The following is a 27,843-nucleotide window of genomic DNA, read 5'->3' on the forward strand; positions in this document are numbered from 1 at the left end:
CTTTTCAAACTGTAGACATTGTGCAGAATGTTATTAAAGAGAAATTCATTTGGACCTTTTAGGTCTAAAATGTCAAATTTGCAGTTTGTTAAAGCAGCCAGACTCAAAATGCTTCTGGTCTAGTTGATACTCTGGCACATTAAACATATTGTCAACAATTTAGATGTGAAGGAATTTTAATAAAAATGAAATTTATTTGTATGTTCAGGTCTAAAATGTTTAAGTCACAGCTAGTTGCATCAGCTTGGGTTAAAATGTATTGGGTATTGCATGGTCATGCATACTTTAGAACTTTAGTCTGTCCCATCATTCTATTAAAATGTGTTTGGTAAATAATTTCAGTTGGGTTTGACGTAAGAAGAAAAGTAAAAGTGTTTTTCCTATCATAGATGTTTTTAATAACTGAAATCATACTTTATGGTTTAGATTATCACTTTCCGTACATTCGAAGTCTTTTTGGTCACCCTGCTGTTTTAATACCACAAAATACATTTCTCATATTTTTAAAAATGCACGTGGGTCTGAGAAGTAACAGTTATGAAGTCGGGTTTTAGTCTATTTTTAGATGGTATTTCACCATTTCAAAGTCATAGACTCATGTTTCACGTAATTGTTACTTTATCCAAATGTGTTATAGGTTTGTAGATTAACTAAACTTAGTGTTAATTTTAACGGGTTGAAACTAGGGTCTGTCCCTTTAAGACAGATATGTCTGTAAGTGAATCAGCATATATACCTGTATACTACATTATCACATACTAGCTCCATGTATATGCAGATGTATTGGAAAATTACAAAACCCGACTGAAAACCACCCACCCAAACATAACCTCACCGGAAAATACTCTACATGGACTTAACCTCCACTCACATAACCTCACTCACATGTGTACAGCTCAGATATTTGGTTGCCCAAAATAGATTTTAAAGCAAATGATTTTTTTGCCCTGGTTGTACAAGCTGGACTCTAAAACATAATGACTATAGATCTATACAGCAGACCTTGGAGATTGGTGGTTTGACTATTACACAGAGCGATACATTTCACTGAGTCCTTGAGTTATGCATATAACAATCTGGGTTCAAATTAAAGATCATAGAATTCACAAGAGTAGGTTTTCACTGTAATTGGGTTGTTGTTGTTGTTGTTGTTGTGTGTTTGTTTGTTTTTTTGTTTTTTGGGGGGGGGGGGGGGGTAGTTATGTCCAGGATTCATTAAATACAGAGATGACATCTACAATTTTAATACTTATGTCTTTCCATTTTTTCAATATAAAATTATGCTGTTGACAAAAGAAAATGCAAAAGTTTTACTTTAAAAAAAAAAAAAAAAAAAAAAAAAAATAGTAATATCTGTCAAAAGCGGATCACACCAGGGACCAATATTTATCAGATATAGACAGAATCCAGTGTTTAGAGGGTCATGTTATAGAATTTAGAAAACTTGGGACCATGAAACTTTGCTGGTTTTAACAGGACTCCAGTATATTAAAGATGATTGGGTTTAGACAGGTTTCACTGTATGTAAATCAACAAACTGGTCAGTGAGGTTAGCAAGTGTAGAGTTCAAGATGGCAGCCAGACTGATTCCTCCAATCACTGAGAGTTTTAGGTATTTTGAAGAACTTTAGGCTGACATTATAACTGTGAACCAACACGAATAGTAGTTGTCGGAAACATTTGTGCATATGTGGGTGTTGAACCAGTCAAAACGTATGTTAATGCTTTTTGCATCATTCTTTATAGTCAAGACAAAAACAACCTTAAAATCTTGCAGTTGCTATGAGACAAACACTATTATACATGGGTTTTTTTCACTTTACAGTGAGAAAAAAACAACTAGTTCCTTACAATTTTAAAGTATTATATTACATTAGTGTTTTGCCTCGGAATTACAACCATAACCCGAGACTGGATTCTCAACAGTGGCTAATTAAAAATAATAAAAAGAAGGTCTTCTGAGAGAATAATGACCAGATGCTGGCCTGACATTGCAGCTGCCTGTTGTGCCTCTTTTCTGTGGTGATTAGACCAATCAGCTAATGGCTTTACGAATCACAGGAGGCTCGTTATGCTCTGGTTATCATAGTTACAAGTGATTATCAGCTTTTACTTCTCGCTGTCTTGTGTTCTTTCATCAGCAGTAAAAAACAATTGGTCAGTGGCGCTAATATGTCACATCCATTGATTGGAAGACAGATTCTTAAGTTCGAGCCATGCATGTGCCTCATATGGGACATATACACACTTGTATAAGTAAGAATTAGTATATATTAACATATATGTACACCCATATCTTACAAGTCAGGAATGAAAAATCACGTGAAGTACTCGTAGCTTATGTTTAATGTTATAATGGTGAAAAGCCATAGATTTCTTCTAGTAAAGTAATATTGGTAATGAAACTATGACTACTGTCTCTCAGTAATGTATTTCGAGTACTTTATGTTCTTGGGTTACCAACTGACATCTGAGCTCGATTACTAAAGCTCTAGGTCCGTGTTATTTCATCCTGCGATCAGTGAGTTGGATAAGGTTTTATTTCACATAGATCTCTATAGGTTTTCATCCAATTGTCTAACGTTTATTTCTCAGTGAATAATCACCTGCACGTTTGTTAGCGATTCCACAATTCAGTTTGATCAAATTTTACTTGGTAGCAACTAAATGCATGTATGTTCATTGTCATTTGAATATTCTGAATGGTCTGACAATCTGCCAGTTCAGTAGGATGTATTTCTGAATGGTACTTTAAAAGAAATGAGCATTGATGATCTAACTTAATTCTAGCATTGTGCATGAAATGGTCACATTAAGATACCGTATATTCGCTGTGTATTAGCCGACGCTGTGGTTAAGCCGACCCCTTAGTTTGCCCCTCAACATCTGGTACAAAATGGTTGGTATGATGTATAAGATGACTCAACTTTTATATAATTGAAACGGGCAAAAATATAGATATATCCGATCGAGATAATGTCAGTCTCTTGCAACAGTCAGTCGTGGGAATTTGTTTTGGTGAACCGATCAAAGTACAATGTACAAAAACTATTTTAATAACGATTTTAAGATAGCTGAAAAAGAATAAAGGTTTATAAAAAATCCCCTTTGTGGGATAACTTTGTTCCATTCTTTTATTTCTCGAATGAATTGATCGCATGGACATTGCTAACTGAAAAATGTAGTTTCACTTTCATACAGCAGTGTAATATTATTTAACACCCACTATAGATAATTGTAATGATGAACACTACCTCTTCCATTCTTTTTATAAGTGGTGATATCTCTAATAAAATGTAGTTTCTAATAATTTATTAGGAATTCCAGAATTAACAATGACGGTAAGTAAAAATCCTCAGTTCTGACCAATTAAATCTGAAATTGGGTACAAAATATCAGCGGTCTTGAAAAGACTTAATGACTGTTCCAATCACGTGACACAGTTGACGCAAAATACTTATACTACTTGTCATTGGCTTTTGCTGGTAATTATCGACACAATAAAAATAAAATAAATTTGATTTAATTTCTCAAATAAAATATAACTTTTATGGTGTGTATCAATAATCATATGGACACTGGTATGGGATTTAATGGAGGCTGTTAAAAATACTAGTTAAAATAATGCAACGGTAAGGTTTTGAAGCCTAGATTGACCCACAAATTTTCGTTAGTATTATATTTCCGTACACGCCAATATTTTGTTGTATTTTCATAGACATTTTTTGTTGACTCCCTGTATTGGCCAGCCCGTCTTTTCTTGGTGATATTTAGAGGTTTAAAAAGTCGGCTAATAGTAATTAATACACAGCGATATATAGTACTTACTTGGGCTTTTATGACCTTAGTACAATTAGGAACATATTGGTGCTACAAAACTAAATATTATTGACAAAAAAACCCTAATTTTCAACCGAATGTACTGTACACTGTTGTAAGAAGAACATAGAAAGTTAAGTTTATTTTTTACAGTATATGTCTGTAATATGTTAATTTAATTTCAGATTTATTTATATTTGGTGAGGCTTTTATATCAGGTATCATGTATTTAAAAAGGATTTGATATTAGGTTTATTTAATGAGGTTTGATATCCAGTTTGTGTGATGAGTTTTTGATATCAGGTTTATTTGATGACATATTTTAATATCAGGTATATTTGATGAGGTCAAATTTCAACTTATTCAACTTTATTTCATGAGATTTGTGTGTTTGATGTTAAGTTTATTTGATGAGGTTTGGTATTACTGATATTAGGTACATGTATGTTTGATGTCAAGTTTATTTGATGACATTTTTATATTAGTTATATTTGATGAGGTTTGATATATAGAGATTATTATATAAGCTTGTGTTTCGTACTGAATTTACGAAACGAGTGTCAGGATTTTTATATTGCCCGAGCGAGAGCGAATGTAATACATGAATCCTGACACGAGTTTCGTAAAACCAGTACGACTCACACGCAAGTGTAATAATTTCTTTATTATCCATATTATTATTGTTGTTTTCTTTATGAATAACAAGACCCAACTCAAAATGTTTCAGCTACAACTAGAAGGTGATGACGAAATGATGTCATATTTCAAATGCACAGTCTGAGCTAGGACTGGAGAAGCAATGTCATGTTATGATGTCGCTTTCCAAAATTACGTCATTACACTTGTTATTACACATGTGCATCGTTTGATTATTATTAACTCAGTTATGTTGAACTATATGATATGAATAATAATAAAGTTTATTTGATGAGGCTTAATGTTTGACATTTTTCATCATGTTTGATAACAGGTTTATTTGATGACATTTTGATATTAGGTATATTTGATGAGTTATTGATATTAGGTTTATTTGGTGAGGCTTGGCATCAGTTGGGTTTAATATATCAGGTTTATTCGTACTTACGTAAATTTATTACGTAAAATTATGTTTATGCATATAGGCAATTGCTTTGGCAAATAAATGAATTGAATTGAATTTGATGACATTTTAATATTGAATATATTTCATGATGTTAAATTTCAGGTTTATTTGATGAGGTTTGATATTATGTTTATTTGATGAGGTTTTAATATCATATATATTTGATAAGGTTTAATATCAAATTTATTTGATGAGGTTTAATGTGTTTTATCAGTGACATGTGGTAGGGTTCATAGGATTGGTATTGGACTTCTATATTCATAAACATTATATAATAGCACTTTAATTTTTCACCCCAAAATTGTGCACTGCCTCACACCTGGAGCAAGTGCTCTACCACTGAGCTACATCCTGCCTGTTCTTGAGGCAGATGTTGTGATGTAAACAGTCGGCATCAAAGGTCAATGCCCTGTGTACATGTACTTCTATACTTTACAGCTCAACAGATGGTACATATGTATATAAATATATAACTTTTCTTCTGGACAAAAAGGACCAGAGTTATTGTGTCAACAACTTTGAAAATACAACAAAAGGTAGAATTTCTGCTCAAATTTTGACTGTAATTTTGAACATTTCATATGTTTTTAGTAAATTTCCAAATTTTCAATAACTAATTTTGTTATTGTGTTCTTGAGATTTTGATTTATACACCCGAATGTGTAGTTGCTTACATGAATCACACCACTATATCGGCCAGTCTGTGTAAGTGACAAATTCAGTTCTAGTAAAAAGAAATTTTCCTAGCTTGTTTTCTTTTTCTTTCTTTTTTTTGGAAGATCAATAAAGATTTGGCTCTCTAAGTCGAAGGTATTGAAAGAGAGGCAAAATGGAATTTTGAAAAGCATTATTTTATTATAAATACCAAAATATTTCTAAAAACAGCAAAATAAGTAAAAATGTAGCACAAGCCACCTTGGAGATGCCCATCTATGATTCAGGGTTGATCAGCATATGGAATATCTCTCACCCATGCCCTCTTTCATAAAGAGTTCTGTGCCCACTCCACTCTGTAGGGGCAGTGTACCAGCTGTAGCGATTGTAAACAATTTTCTGTTGATTGTAAATATTCGCTTGCTTTATCAATATTGTAGGGGTAAACCGAGCTTATTTGCAATAAATCATTGATAATTGAAATGTCTTTGCTAATGTGGGCAGTTGGCTACTAGTATGTGTTCAGGTTAGAACCACAGTAGAACAAGCAAGGGCTTCAAATTCATTTCCTTCAACAGAGGTTGGTACTTAGGTTATTTGAAACCTTCCTCCTATAACACTTTAAGCTGTGCTCATCTTAGACTATTTTACAGCCATCCCAGAGAACTGAACTAATAGCTTTCAGGTGTTAAAATGTAAATGAGTGCTGGTCATGCAAGGACAGAAAATGGTTTAACCTTTATACAAGAATGAAAACCGATTCTTGCCAGGTTGAAACTGATTGCTTTTTATAGCTCAAGTCCAAACACTTTTCCATGTCCATATCCATTTGGTTCAGGCATGTCCACCAACCTCTGCAATTAAGAAAATGTCCACGGCAAAAACATGCCTTTGAAAAAAAACCTCAATATAATCTAAAGCAAAATATTTCTGTGGAGAATTATTAACTCCATGACATTGTAGGAACAATTTGGGATGGCGGTGTGTTGCTACTATTACTAGGTCACTGTGACCTACTTTTCACGGTCTACTGCACATAACAGGAAATCCTTGTCCAGACCATATCTTGCATACAGGACCATCAAACCTCACATGTAGGAACAACTTGGGATGGTGGTATGTTGCATAATATTACTAGGTCATTGTGACCTACTTTTCACAATCTACTGGACATAACAGTAAATCCTGTCCGGACCATATCTTGTATACAGATGCATACAGGACCATCAAACCTCACATGTAGGAACAACTTGGGATGGCAGTGTGTTGGTACTGTTACTAGGTCATTGTGACCTACTGCACATTACAGTAAATTCTTCTTCGGATCATATCTTGCATACAGATGCATACAGGACGATCAAATCTGACATAACAGTAAATCCGTGTCCAGATCATAATTTACATACAAGACCATCAAACCTCACATGTAGGAACAACTTGGGATGGTGGTGTACGTGTTACATACAATTACTAGGTCACTGTGATACAAATAAATCAAATAATTCGTCTATATTCTGAACATCATAGAAAAATCTTGTTTAGACTTTGAAGAAGTCAGCACCGTTTACCATTCATCCGTCCCATTGCAAAAATATCACAATTAGAATTGAATCATACCTGTAACATATTCATTAATATCTATGGTTTCCCATCAAACTCCTGACGGGCGTATCATGTACCTCACCGGTACTCTTGTTTCTAGGTTGGAACAGGTTACTGGAAACACATACTTTTTTTAAAGCCAAATATACTTACTGAATTGTGAAGAAAACCTTACAATGAACAACAAGCAGATGACAACAAATCTGTGTATGAGAAATGGAGTTCCAAGCATAATGGAATTTGTTGTATTGAAAATAGAGATCAGTTTCATGTTAGAGGGTCTTGGGAAATAAAAAGTGTCATTTGAACAGTTGACAATATGAACAGGTATATGTTTTAATTTTAAATGTAGCTTATTCATACATTCATACATGTAATGCTACCACTAACATAATTACAGGCGAGTCCTTCAGCTAACTATCAATGAATTAAAGGGGAGATAACTATCAATGAATTAAAAGGGAGATAACTATGATGCATTTTTATTCTGCATTCAAATTTGATGAGGTATCTAAACGCTCGAAACTAGTGGTATAGGAGCATGTAAATAAATATTGGAAGTATCTTAGCATAATTGATGTGTTTATATGTATGAATAACAAATAAACATAGAAATATTTTTTATTTTTTATTTAAATAATACTGAAAGCATTGACTAACGATTATTGAAATAGTCTTTTCATTCATTTAAATGTCTCATTTTACAAATTAAAAAATAAAACCACCAACAAGAACTGTATTACAGCTTAATTGATTTTTATTAAGAGTAAAAGCTTTGTTTAATGAGTGGCATTTTCATTCCACCATCGTAAACCTACATTAAAGATTTTTTCTTCATCATTTGTTCTGTTTGCACAGTATTAACTATCATTTCCAGCTGGTCTCACGACATAGTTATTGAACGTGCAAGGTAAACACTGTAATGAAAAAGAATGGGAACACTTGGCAGCCCTGCTGGATACTGCACTAAATACATGTAATAATACGATTTACTTGGTTTACTCGCTCATCCTATGGGCTGTCCGCTAAACAAACACTGCCTTTCTCCGAGAGAACACACATCAATGATCACCATGTACTTGTGAAGCACGACTTTGTATTATTAGCTGAAACTCCACAAAAGGAATGTTTTGTCAAATTTAAAATTGTCAGTTTTAAAGGGTGCATGACGTTTAGGGCTGGAATGGTTAATTGTATAATTGATTACTGTAGAATACTTTATTTTCGCGGGATCAAATTTATGCGAATTAATGAAAATGGGTCAATTCGCGAACATTTATTTTCGCGAATCCCCCAACCCCCATCAATAAAAAAACGAAGTACAGATGTCAATAATTTTGTTTTAAAAACGGAACTTAGTTTTGCCGGTTGTTACGTTAATCTGTAGAACTAATCCTACATTATTAAACCCATTCATGACCAGTGGCTTATTCGCGCACATGATGCCTTTATTTTCGCGTGGAATATATTTTCACGAATTTCATTCACACGCGAAAAACGCGAAAATAAATTCCATACGAAAATAAAGTATTCTACAGTAATTTATCAATCTCTTTTTGAAAATATCTTTTTCGGTATGTTCATATCCTTAATCGGTTAATATAATGGGCATTTCAAAGTTAAAAATGTGTGCGAATCTCCATATTCGATTTGGATCAGTGTTTTTAACACAAGAGTTACACTTCCAAATCTACATGGGTTTGTGTGAAATATTTCTGAAAATGTATGAATTTATGTCTGTTTTCGAATACCTGCTCTCAGTTAAAGGTATATGATAGCATATAATGTTATAAATATCAGTGATGTTATCTTGTGACCGGCCTCGGTGGCGTCATGGTTAGGCTATTGGTCTACAGGCTGGTAGGTACTGGGTTCGGATCCCAGTTGAGGCATGGGATTTTTAATCCAGATACTGACTCCAAACCCTGACTGAGTGCTCTGCAAGGCTCAATGGGTAGGTATAAACCACTTGCACCTACCAGTGATCCATATCTGGTTCAACAAAGGCCATGGTTTGTGCTATCCTGCCTGTGGGAAGCGCAAATAAAAGATCCCTTGCTGCCTGTCGTAAAAGAGTAGACGTTTTTGTAGAACAAACCTACTGTCGCCACTACATGGGCTACTCTTTCCGATTAGCAGCAAGGGATCTTTTATTTGCGCTTCCCACAGGCAGGATAGCACAAACCATGGCCTTTGTTGAATCAGTTATGGATCACTGGTCGGTGCAAGTACCCATTGAGCCTTGTGGAGCACTCACTCAGGATTTGGAGTCGGTATCTGGATTAAAAATCCCATGCCTCGACTGGGATCCGAACCCAGTACCTACCAGCCTGTAGTCCGATGGCTTAACCACTGCGCCACCAAGGCCGGTGAAATATTGTATTGGTCGGTTTAGGATCAATCCCCGTCGGTGGCCCAATTGGGCTATTTCTTGTTCCAGCCAGTGCTCCACAACTAGTGTAACAAAGGCTGTGCTATGTACTATCCTGTCTGTGGGATGGTACATATAAAGAGCCCTTGCTGTTAATCGAAAAGAGTAGCTCATGAAGTGGCGACAACGGGTTTCCTCTCAATATCTGTGAGGTCCTTAACCATATGTCTGACGCCATATGACTAAATAAAATGTGTTGAGTGCATCGTTATATAAAACATTTTCTTCCTTCCTATTCAATGCAGGCTTCTATTTTTCTAATATAGGCTTATTGTAAGGTCATATTCTGATGTATAGGCTTCCAACCTTTTCAAACTTCTTTATCTTACTGAGCAATGAAAAACCCTTTTTTCCTGTTCTCGCCATGTGCTTGTAAGCTTTTGATGTTATGTAATGAAAATGCTGAGTAAAACTTGGTCATTAACCTGACAAAGTTACCATTGCAGAAGTTGGTGCAGGCCTCTATTCAAGGAAGACTTCTAAAAGACAGGCATAACTGTACGCCATTTTCTGGCCAATTAGGCCAGTTTTTACCTGAATTAAATGAAAATGCCCAAATCTGGATAACAGCATTTATTCGTATGGACATTACAGCAAAATAGCTATATATGGTTGAGTAATAATTACTACACATTTTTATATGAATTACAGCTGATTTTGTGGATAGATTGATGGAAATATATTATCAAAAAGTTTCAGGCTAGCTTATTCTGCCTGAATATCCCTGTCATGTTACTCAAGTTTGAGGATTTGCTAAAGTACTTGAGGCAGAGTGGGGTGAGGTGGGAAGCAGTTGCTTATGAAGGTGGGCTTCTATTCAAGGCAGGCCTCTATTGTTTTTTGAGACACTCTGAGACCCGACCTCTAATCGACACAGGCCTCGATTCAAGGATTTACGGTACTTTATATTAAAATTATATTTAAATTAACCATATGTCAGACACCATGTAACTTTTATTAACATGTGTTGTGTGTCATTAAATAAAATTTCTTTCTTTCATTATAGAATTCATGTACTATGACTGACGTTGGATGAATAAACTACATGTATACATGTATGTTCATGTGATAATTACTTCCCAGTCATATGCAATTAAACAAACACAAAATTGTTAATAACATAAGGTATATAAACATGATATAATCATCATATTTATTTTGTCTGTAATAATACATAATATGCATCATCTCTGGAAAAAAACCCCAAACATAAATTGCCCCCCCCCCCCCCCCCCCCCCCCCCCTCCTCTCTGCTAATGAAGATAAGGTTAATCTATGTACATGTATGAACAGGAGTGGTGGTGTGTTCTTTTTTCATTGTTAGACAAGCTATTACACTTATTATGTTTATAACTGTGTGCCTAGATTTTTTTTTAACCATTCCAGCTGTCCTTGAATTCTTTTCAAACATCGGGAAACAATAACATAGGTTGGCAAATTATCACAAGAGATCCGTGTGCAGTATATGACGTTTTGTACATATAACACCTAACTGTAATTTGTAAATAAGAGAAACCTTTTGTTTGTCGGCCAAATATCTGCTTGTCACCCCTTGTATGATATGGATCAATCCGCCACATCAGTGTTTTATTTACCAGTGTATTTGTTTCATTTGCTCTGATAGGGTGGAACTTGAATCTGTCTTTTAAAAAAAAACATTTCTCAGGTAAAAGTTCAAATGGAAGTAACATGATTTTCTTTCTTTCTTTCTTCGGTTTTAAGAGTCTTGGCACATAATTTATCCTGTGTATCTCTATGGAACAAAGTGGCAGATATTTTTGTTTGTTTGATGGTGCCTGCCATGATGTTTGATTAGTGACAGTTTGGGAATTACACTAGAACAGAACTGGAACATGGACACTACCTCATTCTCTATCATGTAATGTTGATTGAATCTTAGTGGCTGTTTTAAAGTGTGTCATCTCGTTTTAATATATGTAAGTACATATACATTTTTGAGTACATTTTTAAACTCCCGATCTCATGATTTTTAATATATTACATGTACATTGTACATAATATATATTTGTAATGTTAACAAGTATTTAAATGTATATATATTTATTTAGTTATATAAGCAATTAACACAGATCAATTTTTTAAATCAAATAAATATACATATATATAAAATATATATGTATATGTATATATATATATATATATATATTATATCGTCGAAGGATCGTGAAGCGTCATATTAACGGGAAAATGGCTACAATGCACACGCATTGCAATCACACGATCAATTTGATTATTTGATCTATTACCTTTTCACTAAACTACAAATATCAATTAATAAAATATTTATAACCTTACAAGTGTATTCACATGCCACAGTTGAATGTGTACATTCCAAGGCCTGGATCGGATAGCGTCCTGTAGGTAAGATGGGCTTCCATAATTTGTTTTTGTTGAAAGAATATGTAAGTCACGTGACCTGACCCAAAGATGAAAGCAGACGTGACGGCGATAGGATTCTTTCACTGTTGACAAGTGCTGATTATTTAGATGCAGGTAGGTATTAATATAGCATATGATTTTAATCGATGCTACTATTTAAAATAACAATTGTGTATAATGCATTTTGTATAAACATAACTTTTTACCTGTTTTTTCCTCTCTTTTTATTTATTTATCGGTATTTGGAAGAAATAAAGAAATGTACTAACATATACTCTTCAAAAAAAGAAACGCAAAAGGGTACAAATGGGTTATAACTCCGATTTTATGTTTCCTACCGGTTCATGCTTTGTGAATATAAGGTCATTGCATGTCCCAAACACATTCCCACGGTTACATTCGATAAAACGCAGCTACTGTACAATAAAGTTCCAAAATGTGAATATTCGCAAAAACGCAGCCACGTGCAAACCATGTCACCACTGCACGTGCGTTGTCTGCACATGCAACATGAACACCGACAGTATAAAAGTGCAGGGTGTTCGCTTGCCTGGCCTCTGTATCTGGCCGACAGTTGACAATCCAGGACATGCCACGTCTCAGTGAACCGCAGAGAAACAATGCCATCGGCCGACTAGACGCAGGCGAATCCAGAACGGCCATTGCCAGGGCATTCCATGTGTCCCCAAGCACCATCTCCAGACTGTGGGACTGTTACCAGCAACATGGATCAACACGTGACCTCCCTAGATCCGGTCGACCACGGGTCACTACCCCCGGGCAGGACCGCTACATCCGGGTACGCCACCTTCGGGAACGATTGACTACTGCCACCTCCACAGCCGCAGCAATACCAGGTTTGCGCAGGATATCCGACGAGACCGTACGGAACCGCCTACGTGAGGTAGGAATTCGTGCCAGACGTCCAGTTCGAGGTGTCATCTTAACACCACAACACCGTCGACTCCGACTGCAGTGGTGCCAGATTCATCGACAATGGCCTCAACTGCGATGGAGACAGGTGTGGTTCAGTGACGAGTCCCGATTTCTGCTCCGACGTCATGATGGAAGATGTCGCGTGTATAGGCTCGTGGTGAACGTTATGCGGCAAACTGCGTGCAGGAAGTGGACAGATTCGGCGGGGGTAGTGTCATGGTGTGGGCAGCCATCTCACACACTGGCAGAACTGACCTGGTCCACGTGCAGGGCAACCTGAATGCACAGGGCTACATTGACCAGATCCTCCGGCCACACATCGTTCCAGTTATGGCCAACGCCAACGCAGTGTTCCAACATGACAACGCCAGGCCTCACACAGCATGTCTCACAACGGCTTTCCTACAGAACAACAACATTAATGTCCTTCCTTGGCCATCGATATCACTGGATTTGAACCCAATTGAGCATCTATGGGACGAGTTGGACCGACGCCTCCGACAGCGACAACCACAGCCCCAGACCCTGCCCGAGCTGGCAGCAGCCTTGCAGGCCGAGTGGGCCACCATCCCCCGGGACGTCATCCGTACTCTGGTTGCTTCAATGGGCAGGCGGTGCCAGGCAGTTGTCAACACACGCGGAGGCCACACCCGGTATTGACTCCAGATGACCTTGACCTTGGTGGTGTGTCCTATCACTTACTCACAATGGACTAGAGTGAATTGTGAACAATCCTGCAACATTTGGTAATTATCGGACTCACCATTCAATAATTAAATCAATTCTCCAAATGTTACGACAATGTGGTTTTGCGTTTCTTCTTTTGAAGAGTATATATGAAGGTAAATATACTTGGGTTGCAATTTTTGCTATATATGCAATATGTCCATGCCAATGCAGTTCTAACATTAAAACAGTTGATGGAAGTGCACCATAGCACTGGCTTCTGTTCAAGGGAGGTTACCACGATATCACGGTAAATCGCAAACGTTATAATACGGTGGACCGCATGGGACAAAAATGGCTTTTTCTTGTACACACATTTGTAGTAATGTCTAGTAAATAAATTTGAACACAAGAACGAAGAAAAGTCAACTTAAAACGTTTCGTTTTTCAATTGTAGTAACATAGTTACATTTTCCAGTGGAAAAGTCGGTAATAATAATTATTATTTTTCTGCAAGACAGTGTGGGCATTTTTTTAATTGTTCATCATATTAGTAAAATTCAACAGTTATATAATCAATATTTATCGAGTGAAACCAAGAATAGAACATATTAAAAGTTATGTGTTTTGTTTAAATTGCCAATAAATATAGGTATGACCCTTAAATGTTTCCATACTTTTCTAGAGGTGTACATTCTAAATATAGTAACACTGTGACTATTGTATAGCCTTGTTTTGATTGTCAACAACCAGACAACAGTCGGATAGCTGTCAGAGCAGAATTGTATGCATGTATGGTAAGTACTGGTGCTATTTATAAGCATGAGGGTGTCAGTAAAATCATACTGTTATTTTATGACCAAACAGTAAAACTATGAATACTTACCCAAAGTTTTAACATTTCTTTAAATTTGTTAACAATGTGTTGTCTGTCATCACATTTGTAATAATAAATGTGCCACCAGAGGGTGTTGCGCGTACTAAACTGCAAAAATGTAAATGCTGCGATTTCGTAAGCAAGGAGTATACTTCCTGGTTCAGAATTATTGTGTTGTCAAAGTTCACGCGTGCGCAGATTCGTAATAAACAAGTCGTATGTAAAATAGGACGCTTCTTGACTTAGGATGCCTTTTGATCTTTAGCGATATATATATATATATATATATATATATATATATATATATATATATATATATATATATATATATATATATATATATATATATATATATATAGTTTTTGTTTTTCATAATGTTTTACTAATTTAATGATGTTAAAGTTTTTAAAGTTGTTAAAGTTTTTTAAGTTGATTCATGCATCAGCAGGGACCATATACAAAAGAACTATAAAGAAAATTTCATTGTTTCAAAATTTGAAGAAACGATTTATTTTGGCTTGTCATATGAAGGATGTTTGAAAAATAATCTCTAGGTAAAGTGCAATCAAATTACTATTTTAGGATTGTTGAATCTTTCAGTGCAAATTATGCTTTGATGTTTAATTTTATTTCTGGGTATTGGGAATAGTCACCTGCACTTCTTCATCTTCCCATCTTCCATTTATCATTTTCTAACAGATCTGGGTGCATTTATACCTACACAGTCATACAGGTATAATCCAGATACTCGAATGTTAAATCTCAAGAACTTGTTTGTATATATTAACTTACTGTTTGTCTCGCCATTACGAAGTAAAAGTTGAGATAAAAAGTATTACATTTCTGAAGGCGGTGGCGATGGTGTCAACTTTTACATTAAAGATTAACATTGAAGTTTCACGTTCAGATCAGTTTCTCACAAACTATAAGTCCTAGGTCACTGAAACCTGGTTTATAATTGCACCTAGCTATCAGTGTTTCTGCCAGAAAGAAATTTTTGGGTATAATGTTATAGAATTGAATGCAACCAAAGTCAACAGGGGGTATAGGGGGCCTCCCCCTGACAGAAAATGGGTTAAGTTTAAAGTTAGGGTTAAGAAAATCATACAGTAATGATAAGAGTAATTAATTTTGTCAAAAGGTTAACTTAAAAAAATAAAATCTGCAAAAACATTTTGGGTATTGCGCCATACCCGTTTACAGGCTGGTAGGAACTGGGTTAGGATCCCAGTCGAGGCATGGGATTTTTAATCCAGATACCGACTCCAAACCTTGAGTGAGTACTCAGCAAGGCTCAATGGGTAGGTGTAAACCACTTGCACCGACCAGTGATCCATAACTAGTTCAACAAGGCCATGGTTTGTGCTATCCTGCCTGTGGGAAGCGCAAATAAAAGATCCCTTACTGCTAATCGGAAGAGTAGCCCATGTAGTGGCGACAGCGGGTTTCCTCTCAAAATTTGTGTGGTCCTTAACCATATGTCTGACACCATATAACCGTAAATAAAATGTGATGAGTGCGTCGTTAAATAAAACATTTCTTTCTTTCTTTCCATACCCGTTTTACCCTCTGGCAGAAACCCTGTCTATGGATGTTCATCACAGTGCACTGAAAAAGGTTTGTGGTGGGTGAGACATTTAATTCAAAAGAAATTCTTGTTTTGCTGTTATCCAGTTACGGTTTAAGCGTGCTATTTTGGCTAGCTGTCTGCAACAAAGGTTAATGAGAGAAAAGTCTGTGTAGTGGTCTTGTATTGTTCCAATGAGCCGTGCAGACTCCCTCTGATTGATTGGTATGGGATTGATCCCTGTCGGTGGGCCCATTGGGCTATTTCTCGTTCCAGCCAGTGCACCACAACTGGTATATCAAAGGCTGTGGTATGTGTTATCCTGTCTGTGGGATGGTGCATATAAAAGATCCCTTGCTGCTAATCAAAAAGAGTAGCCTATGAAGTGGCGACAGCGGGTTTCTCTCTCAATATCTGTATGGTCCTTAACCATATGTCTGATGTTATATAACCGTAAATAAAATGTGTTGAGTGCGTCATTAAATAAAACATTTTTTTTTTTCTTTCTTTCTCTCTGAGTGGGACACGATACCAGGATACGAACCCGGTACCTACCAGCTGATGGCTTGTCCACCATTGCCATGAAATAAGGCTGGTGTTCTGGTGAGCCCTGCATGGGTGTAACCAACTGATAAACAATTCTGTGCAGATAATATTCATACACTTTCTCAGGTGGGAAGTGTGTTGTGTTTTCCCCATGAACTCGTCTGACATCTCACTTTGAGGCAAATGCCAGTGTGCACAGTCAAACACCAAGTACTTATTTATTTGTGTATGCCAGCTCTCAGGGCCCCAGCTGGCTGCCGATACTGGGCATGTTAGAGGAGGTTTATATGATAAAGTTATCATTCCACTTAGCAGTGTATAATACCAGAGGTAACAACACTTTGAGACGACAAAGTGTATACTGAATACTCCTTGGCTGTGAAAACAAAGCTAAAGAAAAAAAGATGATAATAGCAGGAATAAAGTAAACAATATAGCATACATAATTACAGTTACACCCCGCCCACCCCCTAATTACAGTTACACCCCTTTTTGTATGCACTTAAACCAGTTGTAGGAGCCGGACATAGCCAAGTGGTAAAGTGCTTGCTTGAGGCGCTGTCGGTTTGGGATCGATCCCTGTTGGTGGACCCATTGGGCTATTTGTTGTTCCAGCCAATGCACCACGACTGGTATTTCAAAGGCTGTGGTATGTGCTATCATGTCTGTGGGATGGTGCATATAAAAGATCCCTTGTTACTAATGAACAATGCAGTAGATTTCCTCTCTAAGACTATTTGTCAAAATCAACAGTGTTTGATATCCAATAACCGATGATAGATAAATCAATGTGCTGACTTTTTAAACCAGTTGGCTTCTTGATAAAATTCAGTTGTACTCTGTTTAAAGCCACTTACCCTACTTTTCACAGTTTAGACCTCTTTCTATTATGCATAAAATAAAAATGTTTGAGCTACTACAAACACCAGGATAACCAGAGACACGCACGTTGCCTGTGCCAAAATGTTACATTTAAAGGTGCAGACCCTAGTTTCAAACCGTGAAAATGGACTCTAAGTTTGGTTAATTTACAAGCCTGTAACACGTTTGAATAAAGGTACAATAGAGTGAACTAAGAGTCTGTGACGTTCAAATGGAGAAATACCCTTAAAAATAGAGTAGAGTTTGTCGCCATGCAATGCATAACCACTGCTTCTCAGAGGTATGCGAGCATTTAAAAAAATATTTAAAAATGCATTTTGAGGTATTAAGAACGCATGGATAATGAGAAACACTTCAGATGTATATAATTGGGTAATCTAAACAATAAAATGTCTTAAGTAATATCTGATTTCTATTATTGAAAAACTGAAAATAGTGGAAAATGTTCCAAAGTGTTTAAAAATGTTGATCTGTCACTTTAATAAGCAACATGAGCAACATGTTGAAAGTAATGTATACTACTCAAAAGAATTTAAGGGTCAAAAATTTATAACCAAATAAGTTTCAGAGTGTATTAGATTGATGATGTAAACTACACCAAAAATTTAATTTATTGTTCCATATTTACAAAAACCCACAAATACACTGTATACAAGAAAGTCACATGACATGCTGTCAAAGTTGAAGGTTGTCAAACATGGATTTTACACAATAGAACATTTGTTTAATAGTGTGTGAATCCACCCCTGGCGCAAATACACTCGACACATCGTTGCCTCATGCTGTTGATCAGACGTCTGAAGAACTCTTGGGGAATGGCCTGCCACTCTGCCATAAGAAGTTGACCCAGATCATGAAGGTTGGCCGGAGGGGCATGGTTATCCCGAACTCTCTTGCCTAATTCGTCCCAGGCTTGCCATGTTGGGGCCAAGTCAGGCGAATATGCTGGCCAATCCATCCTGGCGATACCTTGTTGTCTGAGAAAGTCCGTTACCACCCTGGCGCGGTGGGGTCTGGCATTGTCATCCTGCAGAACTGCCCCGCCGCCAATCTGCTGAAGGCCTGGGAGAACCAACGGCCGGATAATCTCATTCAGATAGCGGATTCCATTCAGATTGCCATCCACCACATAGAGGGGGATCCTGTGGTGGATAGAGATGCCGCCCCACCACCGAACCGGTGACGTTGTCTAACGTTAACGTCAGCGAAGCGCTCCCCAGGACGTCTGTAGACACGTACCCGACCGTCGTTGAACTGGAGACTAAACCTGGACTCATCAGTGAACATCACTCGACCCCACTGAACACGTTGCCACCGCAGATGAAGCGTGCACCAGTGACGTCTGGCCGTTCTGTGACGTGGTAGGAGTGGTGGTCGAACAGCCTGGCGACGGCAGCGTAGAGTATTGCCTCTCAGATGATTGCGTATGGTTTGATCAGACACTCGAGTTCCAGTCGCAGTCCGCAGATTGTCACGTAATCGGTGTGCAGTGGTTGTGCGTTGACATAGAGCCATATTGGTGATGTAGCGGTCATCTCTATTTGTAGTGCTTCGGGGTCTTCCCGAACGTGGACGATTTCGAACAGAATTCGTTGCTTGGTACCGTTGCCACAGTCGGCCAACGACACTCTGACTGACACCAAGTCTCAGAGCAACATTTCTTTGCGTATTGCCATCCTGAAGCCAAGCAATAGCCCTTCCTCGATCTTCGATAGTCAGTTGAAGTCATACCATTGTCGAATTTGGAGTGTGCACCGTACACGAACGCAAGCTCCAATTATACGGAAATTCAGCATTGGGAACATGGAATACACGTGAAAAGCGTGCAAATGAAGCGCTTTGTGAAAAAGCAAGTTATGGGCACTTAGCAGACCTTTCGCTTTCGCCCTAATTTACGTGCAAATGTAAGCATGTTTTCGCCATTAGAACTAGTCGACAGTGTCAATGACAGTGGATTTTAATTCATTTATGGGTTGCTTAGACCCACTTTCGTCAAAATGGAACAATACCATGCGTCTTGCTAATATAATTGACATTCAGAAAATAATGTCGAAAATATCGTCTGACCCTTAAATTCTTTTGAGTAGTATATAATATAACAGTAAAAAAATAAGCAACATGAGCAACATGTTGAAAGTAATGTATAATATAACAGTACAAAAATAATCAACATGAGCAACATGTTGAAAGTAATGTATAATATAACAGTACAAAAATAAGCAACATGAGCAACATGTTGAAAGTAATGTATACTATAACAGTACAAAAATAAGCAACATGAGCAACATGTTGAAAGTAATGTATACTATAACAGTACAAAAATAAGCAACATGAGCAACATTTTGAAAGTAATGTATAATATAACAGTACAAAAATAAGCAACATGAGCAACATGTTGAAAGTAATGTATAATATAACAGTACAAAAATAAGCAACATGAGCAACATGTTGAAAGTAATGTATAATATAACAGTACAAAAAGCTCTTAATAAATTTTAAAATATCTTACACTACCTAATAGCTAGGTTTAGTGGTTTGAAATAATATGGGGAAATTATATATCTGGTGTCCCTTTAAGACAGGTGGCTGCTTCATGGAGATGGCTGGGTGAGTGTTGAACCGTCTGTATTATATAATAGTTCTTTCTAATATAACTGTGATATTGATATTATAAGAAAGAACACAGTCTGTTGCTAATCTCTAAACTGTTTCTACATGTCAGCTATTGACAGGGTATTACTGCCATTCTAATCCCGTCTGCCCAAAGCTGCTGCATTGCTTACTTTGGACAGAAAATAGAAATAGATTGTATCAGTTTAAGTGACATTCCATCATAATTCACCACCTTGGTATTCAATGTTCCCAGCTGTTGGCCAGGTGGTCATATAGTGAAACCCGTCCAAATCAAACACTCTCCACACAAAATAGAACATTTGGTGTGGAGAACTTGAGTTTTGACAATATTATTACAGTAGCTTTTCTTTATATGGTAGCATCTGTGGCTACAGCAGGTTTCTTCTCTAATATTCTGGATCAAATGTCACAGTGACCATAATATGTTAGTTGACTACTAAGGTCGACGACAATCACTTTTCACAACCTGTTTTGGCTTAGTACATGATAAATAAAACTTATCCAACTGTAATTTTTTAATATTATATTTTGACAAAAGGTACTTTTTGTTTCTTTCATCTTTTAAAATTAAACTTAATATTTTGTCCAGAATTATGAAAAATAAAAACATACTGACCTGTAAACGGCGTTGTCTGCTTGTTAAAGAATTAACGGTTAGTAGGCCAGTTTTTATTTTAATGTGTTGAAGTACACGTATTACTAATATAGCTAATTTTGAATTTGAATAACATCAGTATTTTAATGACGTCACTTTGGCTCTCATTACAATAACTATAAACTGGGTACATGACGTTTCCGTTTTAAGAATGCTGAAAACATTCCAATGCAAAATTGCCATTAAAACCAATACACCAATAACACCCCACCCCACCTGCCCAGACTCGGTGAACATCCTTTTGTTTTATAAAATTATATTGACATGTCTTAAAATAGAGAGTAAATATCATGTGAAACCTTATTCTTACACATTGATAACACATATTTGTTTACACATGTACATTTGTTAACAAATTCAAGACATATGACTGGCTGCTCCTAGGTGATAACCAGGTCACCAATACCATACATCCAATGAAAAATAAAAACCCCCAGCACAATCAAAATCAATTACACTGTGAATTATAGTTTGTCATTTGTCTGTGACGTGTAAGTGCAAGGGCTGTCGAAAAAGATGTTAAAAGGTGTTTAAAACCTGGTTTTTGAGGATATGTAACAAATAAAATAATACATTTGTGTCCATTAGATACCATTTATCTTATAACTTGTTTAAAAATGTATCCAACTTATTTTTGCTCATTAGATAAATTTTAAAACAACTTGTTGTAAGATAAATGTTATCCAACGGCCACTCATACATTTATTATTCTCTATTTAATCATATAAAAAGTTGTCTCCCTTGAATTAAAAAACCCACTCCAAAACATCTAACAAATAACCACTTTACTACTAATATTCTTCTTTCATTTGTTTTATCTGAATATTGAATAAAAAGTGCAAATCGTTAGCCATTCAAATATAGTTACATTTCCGTTACGTTCATTACAACACAACATCATCCCATTGGTCCAGACTTAGCAACAGGAGTTTGTTCATTTCTCGATGATCATAAAAATTATGTCGTCAGGGAATGTCATATCTGATGATGTCATTTTATATGGGCAAGTTGTCTTATTGAACGTTATTGTTTATGGACCAAAAATAATTCAAAATAAAGTATTAACTTTTAGTGTTATTATTAGTGTGTATGATTCATATTTAATTATACATATTGTCTGTTATTTATTTTATGTTCATGAATGTGGATATGAACAAAACAAAAAATCATCTGCAAACTTATGTGAGAAAGGCTTCGCTGATTCACACAGTTTGCGGCTGATGTTTTTTGTTCATACCCCAATGAACGTAAAAGAAATAATAGACAATCCTTAAATGAAACAATACAAGCATGTCAAGTCATTTTAGCTTGTGTCAGTTACATAAAAAAACAACTAACAAAACAATTAAAAAATGTTTTAATACATGTTTACTCTATCATCTTCTGTACACAGGCATCAAATCTTGGTAATATACGTCTTTAATGATTAATGGATAAAAATCACGTGTAGTCATAGAATAGCATTCCAGTTATTTGGGTACTAAATGAACCATTATTGGCTTCTTTAAAATGCCAAAACCATTATTTCATCTAAAGGAAATTTAGACGCAGCCATAAAATACATGTCATTACAAAATCAATGTAAACAGGTAGTTTTCTTCAGGTAGCAAAACTCATAGTGACATAAATTATCTTAATACGGCTATCAAATTATCAATATCAAATTAATATACTCTCCCAAAAGTTTTCTATTATACGTGTCATCTACATCATTTATGTATTTTTGTATTTTGAAGTGACATTGTATTATTATTGAATTGTCTAACTGTACATGTAGTCCACCCCATTTTGAGTTTGATGTCTTAATTCTGAAGTGTGTCAAGTGATGCATGGTTGCAGCAATATTCTGAATAGTGTGTTGGGTTTGTTCTACCATTTATCCCTAACACCAAGTACTGTTCCTGTAGCTCATTCCAGCCAGTGCATCATGACTGGTATATCAAAGGTTGTGGTATGTGCTATCCTGTCTATGGGATGATGCATATAAAAGATCCCTTGCTACTAATGTAAAAATGTAGTGGGTTTCTTCTCTAAGACTATATGTTAAAATTACCAACTGTTTGACACCCAATAGCCGATGTGTTCTAGTGGTGTTGTTAAACAAAACAAACTTTAACTTTTGTTCCTGTAGTGTTTGATGTATTAATCTTGTACTGGGGTGGTCATGCTCATTGTTCTGTTACAAGTACTGCCTGTGTTGTTGTAATGCATCCAAAGTCGGCTTATAAAACCTTGGAAACCCCATATGTTGGACACCAACATCCTGGTTCGCACCTGCTTTAAGGTATCCAACAGCATTATGGCATTGTTCTTATGTAAGGTTTGGCATTAACGTCAACCACTGTGGGCAAACTGTGAGTTGGAGGCAATCTGGTCAGGTCATGTCATAGGGTTTAATGTGCATATTCAGAACAAGCTGTTGTAATGCACACGCCTGTCATTGGTGCAGGTGTTGGCCTTGGCCGGCTCCTCCATCCAGGACAGGGATCGGAGGTCATAGGTCTTTACGTGCATATTTAGAGCAAGCTGTTGTAGCGCATGCCTGTCCTGGGCACAAGACAGGATCGGAGGCATCGGTGCTGTCCTTTATACACTGTGTAATGATGTCACAGGAAGGAAGGAAATGTTTTATTTAACGATGCACTCAACACATTTTATTTACGGTTATATGGTGTCGGACATATTATGGTTAAGGACCACACAGATATTGAGAGGGAAACCCGCTGTCGCCATTTCATAGGCTACTCTTTTTGATTAGCAGCAAGGGATCTTTTATATGCACCATCCCACAGACAGGATGTTTATTTTTACACCCAAAGGCCGCGCAGTACGGCACTGCTGGACTGAAAAGATCGTAAGGCCCTTACTCCATATATAAACAGTTAACAACAATGGAAGAATACAGCGGCTCTGACGTCACTTCCCTTTTTTTCCGAACGCTCACGAATAAATATGTATAAATCGTACTTAGATACTGATTGACGTAATTTCTTCATTTTAAGTTAACTACGCATATTTTATTGTTATAAAGTTACTTGTATATTATTTTTATATCATTTTGCTTTTAAAATGAGCTATAATATGGTCTCGTGACATGTTTCCTTTAAAGTACATTGATTTATTAATCATCGGTTGTTGGATGACAAACATTTGGTAATTCTTAGAAAGAAAATTCACTAAATTTTTCCATTAGTAGCAAGGAATTTTTATATATGCACCATTCCACAGACAGGATATCACATACCACAGCCTTTTAAATACCATAGTACACTGGCTGGATTGAGAAATATGAAGTAATAGTAATAAACAAAAACATTCGTGACACTAAATTTTTATTTTCAATGGCCTAAGTAGGTATCAAGTGAGCTGTGCAAAAAATATAATTTCCATTTCATGTTGTCAAAATAACCATCAGTTTTAAGTTCTGCATAACGCAATGCATCAAGGATTAACCAAACGTGTCTTTTTTTTCCATTTTATTTATGTGTTTTTATCACAGTAGATGAAACTGATAATAATGGATATTACAGCAAGTTAAATACCATGATGTTAATGGTTTATGAGAGGCCTAGCCGCCTGTCTTTATTTTAATTGTAATTAATATTATTCCGTAATTCACCGTCTTGTCAGGATGTTGGCAGAGTGGACAGTTTCCACGATGTTTTGTGAAATCAGTGTGATGGATGGCCGTATAGCAATGTATAATCATAGTTTTAAGTACACTGGGAAACAGCCTTTCCCTCTTTGATGTTCCATTTGGCTTTTATCCTCTCATGTATGGATTCATCATCCAGGCAAGGACAAAGTGCAGTGCTCGCATGTCTTAATTCATTGAACAACTGAATGTCATCGTTTTCTGGCTAATACAGCTGTACTTACAATCAATAAAGCATATGGTGTGCATGCCATTTTGACCAGAGAGGTAACTACATTTACGTTTTTCAATATTACATGTTAATGGGATGGACGAAAAAGATTGCAGTCCCGTAACTCTCTCTAATCACAACCTGCCTCATCAGTCCTGGCATCATGCTGGGGTTTGCTAGCAACAGCATGCAAAATGTAATGTCAATAGAATTAAGCTTTTATTCCAGGGAAGTTGAAAAATCAAGTTAAAAGATTTTCTTATGGCTCTTGAGTTCTTATCTTTTTTTTTGTTGGGGCGAGGAGGGGAATGACAAGAACCTCAGTACCTAAGAACAGGGCAATGTCAAGGTCATGTAGAACTTAATCCAGGTGTCATATGGATATGATCCTAGTTACCCAACTCCACCCAAAGACTTCTACCCACCTCCACCCAAAGACTTCTACCCACCTTCACCCAAAGACTTCTACCCACCTTCACCCAAACACTTCTACCCAACTCTACCCAAACACTTCTACCCACCTCCACCCAAATACTTCTACCCACCTCCACCCAAACACTTCTACCCACCTCCACCCAAACTATTCTACCCACCTCCATCCAAACACTTCTACCCACCTCCACCCAAACACTTCTACCCACCTCCACCCAAACACTTCTACCCACCTCCATCCAAACACTTCTACCCACCTCCACCCAAACACTTCTACCCACCTCCATCCAAACACTTCTACCCACCTCCATCCAAACACTTCTACCCACCTCCATCCAAACACTTCTACCCACCTCCACCCAAACACTTCTACCCACCTCCACCCAAACACTTCTACCCACCTCCACCCAAACACTTCTACCCACCTCCACCCAAACACTTCTACCCACCTCCACCCAAACACTTCTACCCACCTCCATCCAAACACTTCTACCCACCTCCACCCAAACACTTCTACCCACCTCCACCCAAACACTTCTACCCACCTCCATCCAAACACTTCTACCCACCTCCACCCAAACACTTCTTTTGGGGTTTTCTTTCTTTTTTATCCCACTGCTGGTGTACAAACCAAACCTATGACATAATATTTTTCTTCCAAAAAATCAATATTAACATTGTTTTTCTTTACGGGAACATGCCATTAATTTTTAATGTTGAATGTTTTTTCAGACATCAAATCTGATTAGTATCAATACTTCCAAAGAATCAAGTACATGCAGTTGGGACACTCTATGGAATTGTTTTTCTTATAAAAAATATATTTGAACAATTCATATGTAAGTCTGGTAAGTCTGGTAAATGTACATGTAGGTACTGGTGTGTGTGTGTGTGTGTGTGTGTGTGTGTGTGTGTGTGTGTGTGTGTGTGTGTGTGTGTGTGTGTGTGTGTGTGTGTGTGTGTGTGTGTGTTTGTCTGTGTCTGTGTGTGTGTGTGTGTCTGCATGTGTGTTTGTGTGCGTGTGTGTGTGTTCCCAGGACAACATGTTTGAACATTAATTAGACATGAATGATATAAAAGCATTTTAAAAAGTGGTTTTTAAAGGTTTCTGGATTAGATAAAAGTTTGTTTAAAGGCATACTGTCATGGATTTAAGGACCTTATTTCTCTAAAAATGGATAATAAATAAAAATTACATTAATCGTTGGAAACCAAATCTAGCTATCGCATCACCGTAACTGAACCATGATGGAGTGAAATCCATGTCATCCCTCTGTGTAATTTTAGTTTTTGAATTATGGACCATTGCCATAATTCAATAATTTTTACAAAATGTCATTAATAAATGGAGTATGGTGGTTTTGAAGGTTGAATAAAGTACATTTAGGGACAAATCAAATTATTTTTGTTCAGGTAATACTTTGTTAGATCATTAAATAGGCCAGTAGTCTGTGACAATATGTCTTTAAAGTTTGTTTTGTTTAACGGCACCACTAGAGCACATTGATTTATTAATCATTGGCTATTGGATGTCAAATATTTGGTAATTTTTACTTATAGTCTTAGAGAAAAAACCTGCTACATATTTCCATTAGTAGCAAGGGATCTTTTATATGCACCATCCCACAGACAGGATAGCACATTCCACGACCTTTGATATACCAGTCATGGTGCACTGGCTGGAACGAGAAATAGCCCATTGGGCTGGATTAGATAAGTACTATAATTTAAAAGATAAGTTCAAACTATATTAAGATTTCCTGAACTGCCTAATACAGAGAAATGAGTTTGTATTAAGATTTCCTGAACTGTCTTGTTCAGAGTAATAACTGTATTAAAATATCCTATATTTATAGACACTGTCTTGTACAAAGTAATGACTTTGTATAAAAAATTTCTGGACACAATGACTGAATATTCTTTTGGTTAAACAATTGTGATTTGGATTACAAAGAAAGTAAATTGAGGTCTTGTTTTACCTGGCAGATATTTGCTTTTATTACGATTGTGTGTCCATAATCCATCAGTCTGTTAAATGCATGTGAACAAGTATATTTGTTTGTGTAGCTTTTCAGGGCTAAAACTTTGCACGAATCTCCGAATCCGATTCGCGCCAGGATTCACGCAAGCATAAAACATCTGAATCTATTTGGATTCGCGTGAAATATTTCCAAAAATTTATTAAATAAAATAATCAGTGAGTAAAACGTTACCAAATTAAAAAAATTAAATAAAATTAAATAAAAAATAGTCTGGTTATCAAGCTTCAGTTTAAACTGGCTTCAAAAGCGTAGCATGCATTCGAATCTGTGCATGTTCGAAGCATGTGGTTTATCGAGACTAGTCTGGCCTGGAGCCAAGCGGTGGTTGGTCCATTTCTATGAACCAAAAAAAACCATGTTTGTTCAGTTCTTACATAATAACAATAGACAGTAATTAAGTATTCCCAAATTTAGTAATACATCAAACATTTCTATGTTAGTTCGCTGATATTATGTTCCTAACCTTGAATTACCTGCTCTTTTTAATCAATACATCTTTTTGTCGGTTGTGGAAATGTGCTTCAGTAATATCCATACAAACATTGAACCAATGCACAATATGCATCGGCAATAGTATCCCATGCATTGTTTACGAATAAGCAATCTTCGAAAAAAATGGGCTGCATTCAGCCAGACTGAGCGGAAAAACGTCCGCCAGACTGGTTTGTGCAGTTTACTGTAAACCAAATGGCCACATTGGAAACCAATAATATAGTTTGCGAACGTTAGCAA

At 36.5% G+C, this 27,843-nt stretch overlaps 2 protein-coding genes across 4 annotated transcripts in view; both read left to right on the forward strand.

The window, feature by feature from the left end:
- LOC121381062 (zinc finger CCCH domain-containing protein 10-like) overlaps positions 1-27,843 on the forward strand; it is a 168,409-nt gene that overhangs the window by 35,480 nt on the left and 105,086 nt on the right. The window lies entirely within an intron of this gene.
- Positions 1,572-27,203, forward strand: LOC121381617 (extensin-3-like). The gene is made up of 3 exons (XM_041510953.1): positions 1,572-1,612; positions 25,031-25,662; positions 27,145-27,203. The coding sequence occupies exons 1-3, from the start codon at positions 1,572-1,574 to the stop codon at positions 27,201-27,203; spliced, it is 732 nt and encodes a 243-aa protein (XP_041366887.1).

This window comes from Gigantopelta aegis, chromosome 9 (genome assembly GCF_016097555.1).
Source record: "Gigantopelta aegis isolate Gae_Host chromosome 9, Gae_host_genome, whole genome shotgun sequence".
NCBI classification, from domain to species: Eukaryota; Metazoa; Mollusca; class Gastropoda; order Neomphalida; family Peltospiridae; genus Gigantopelta; species Gigantopelta aegis.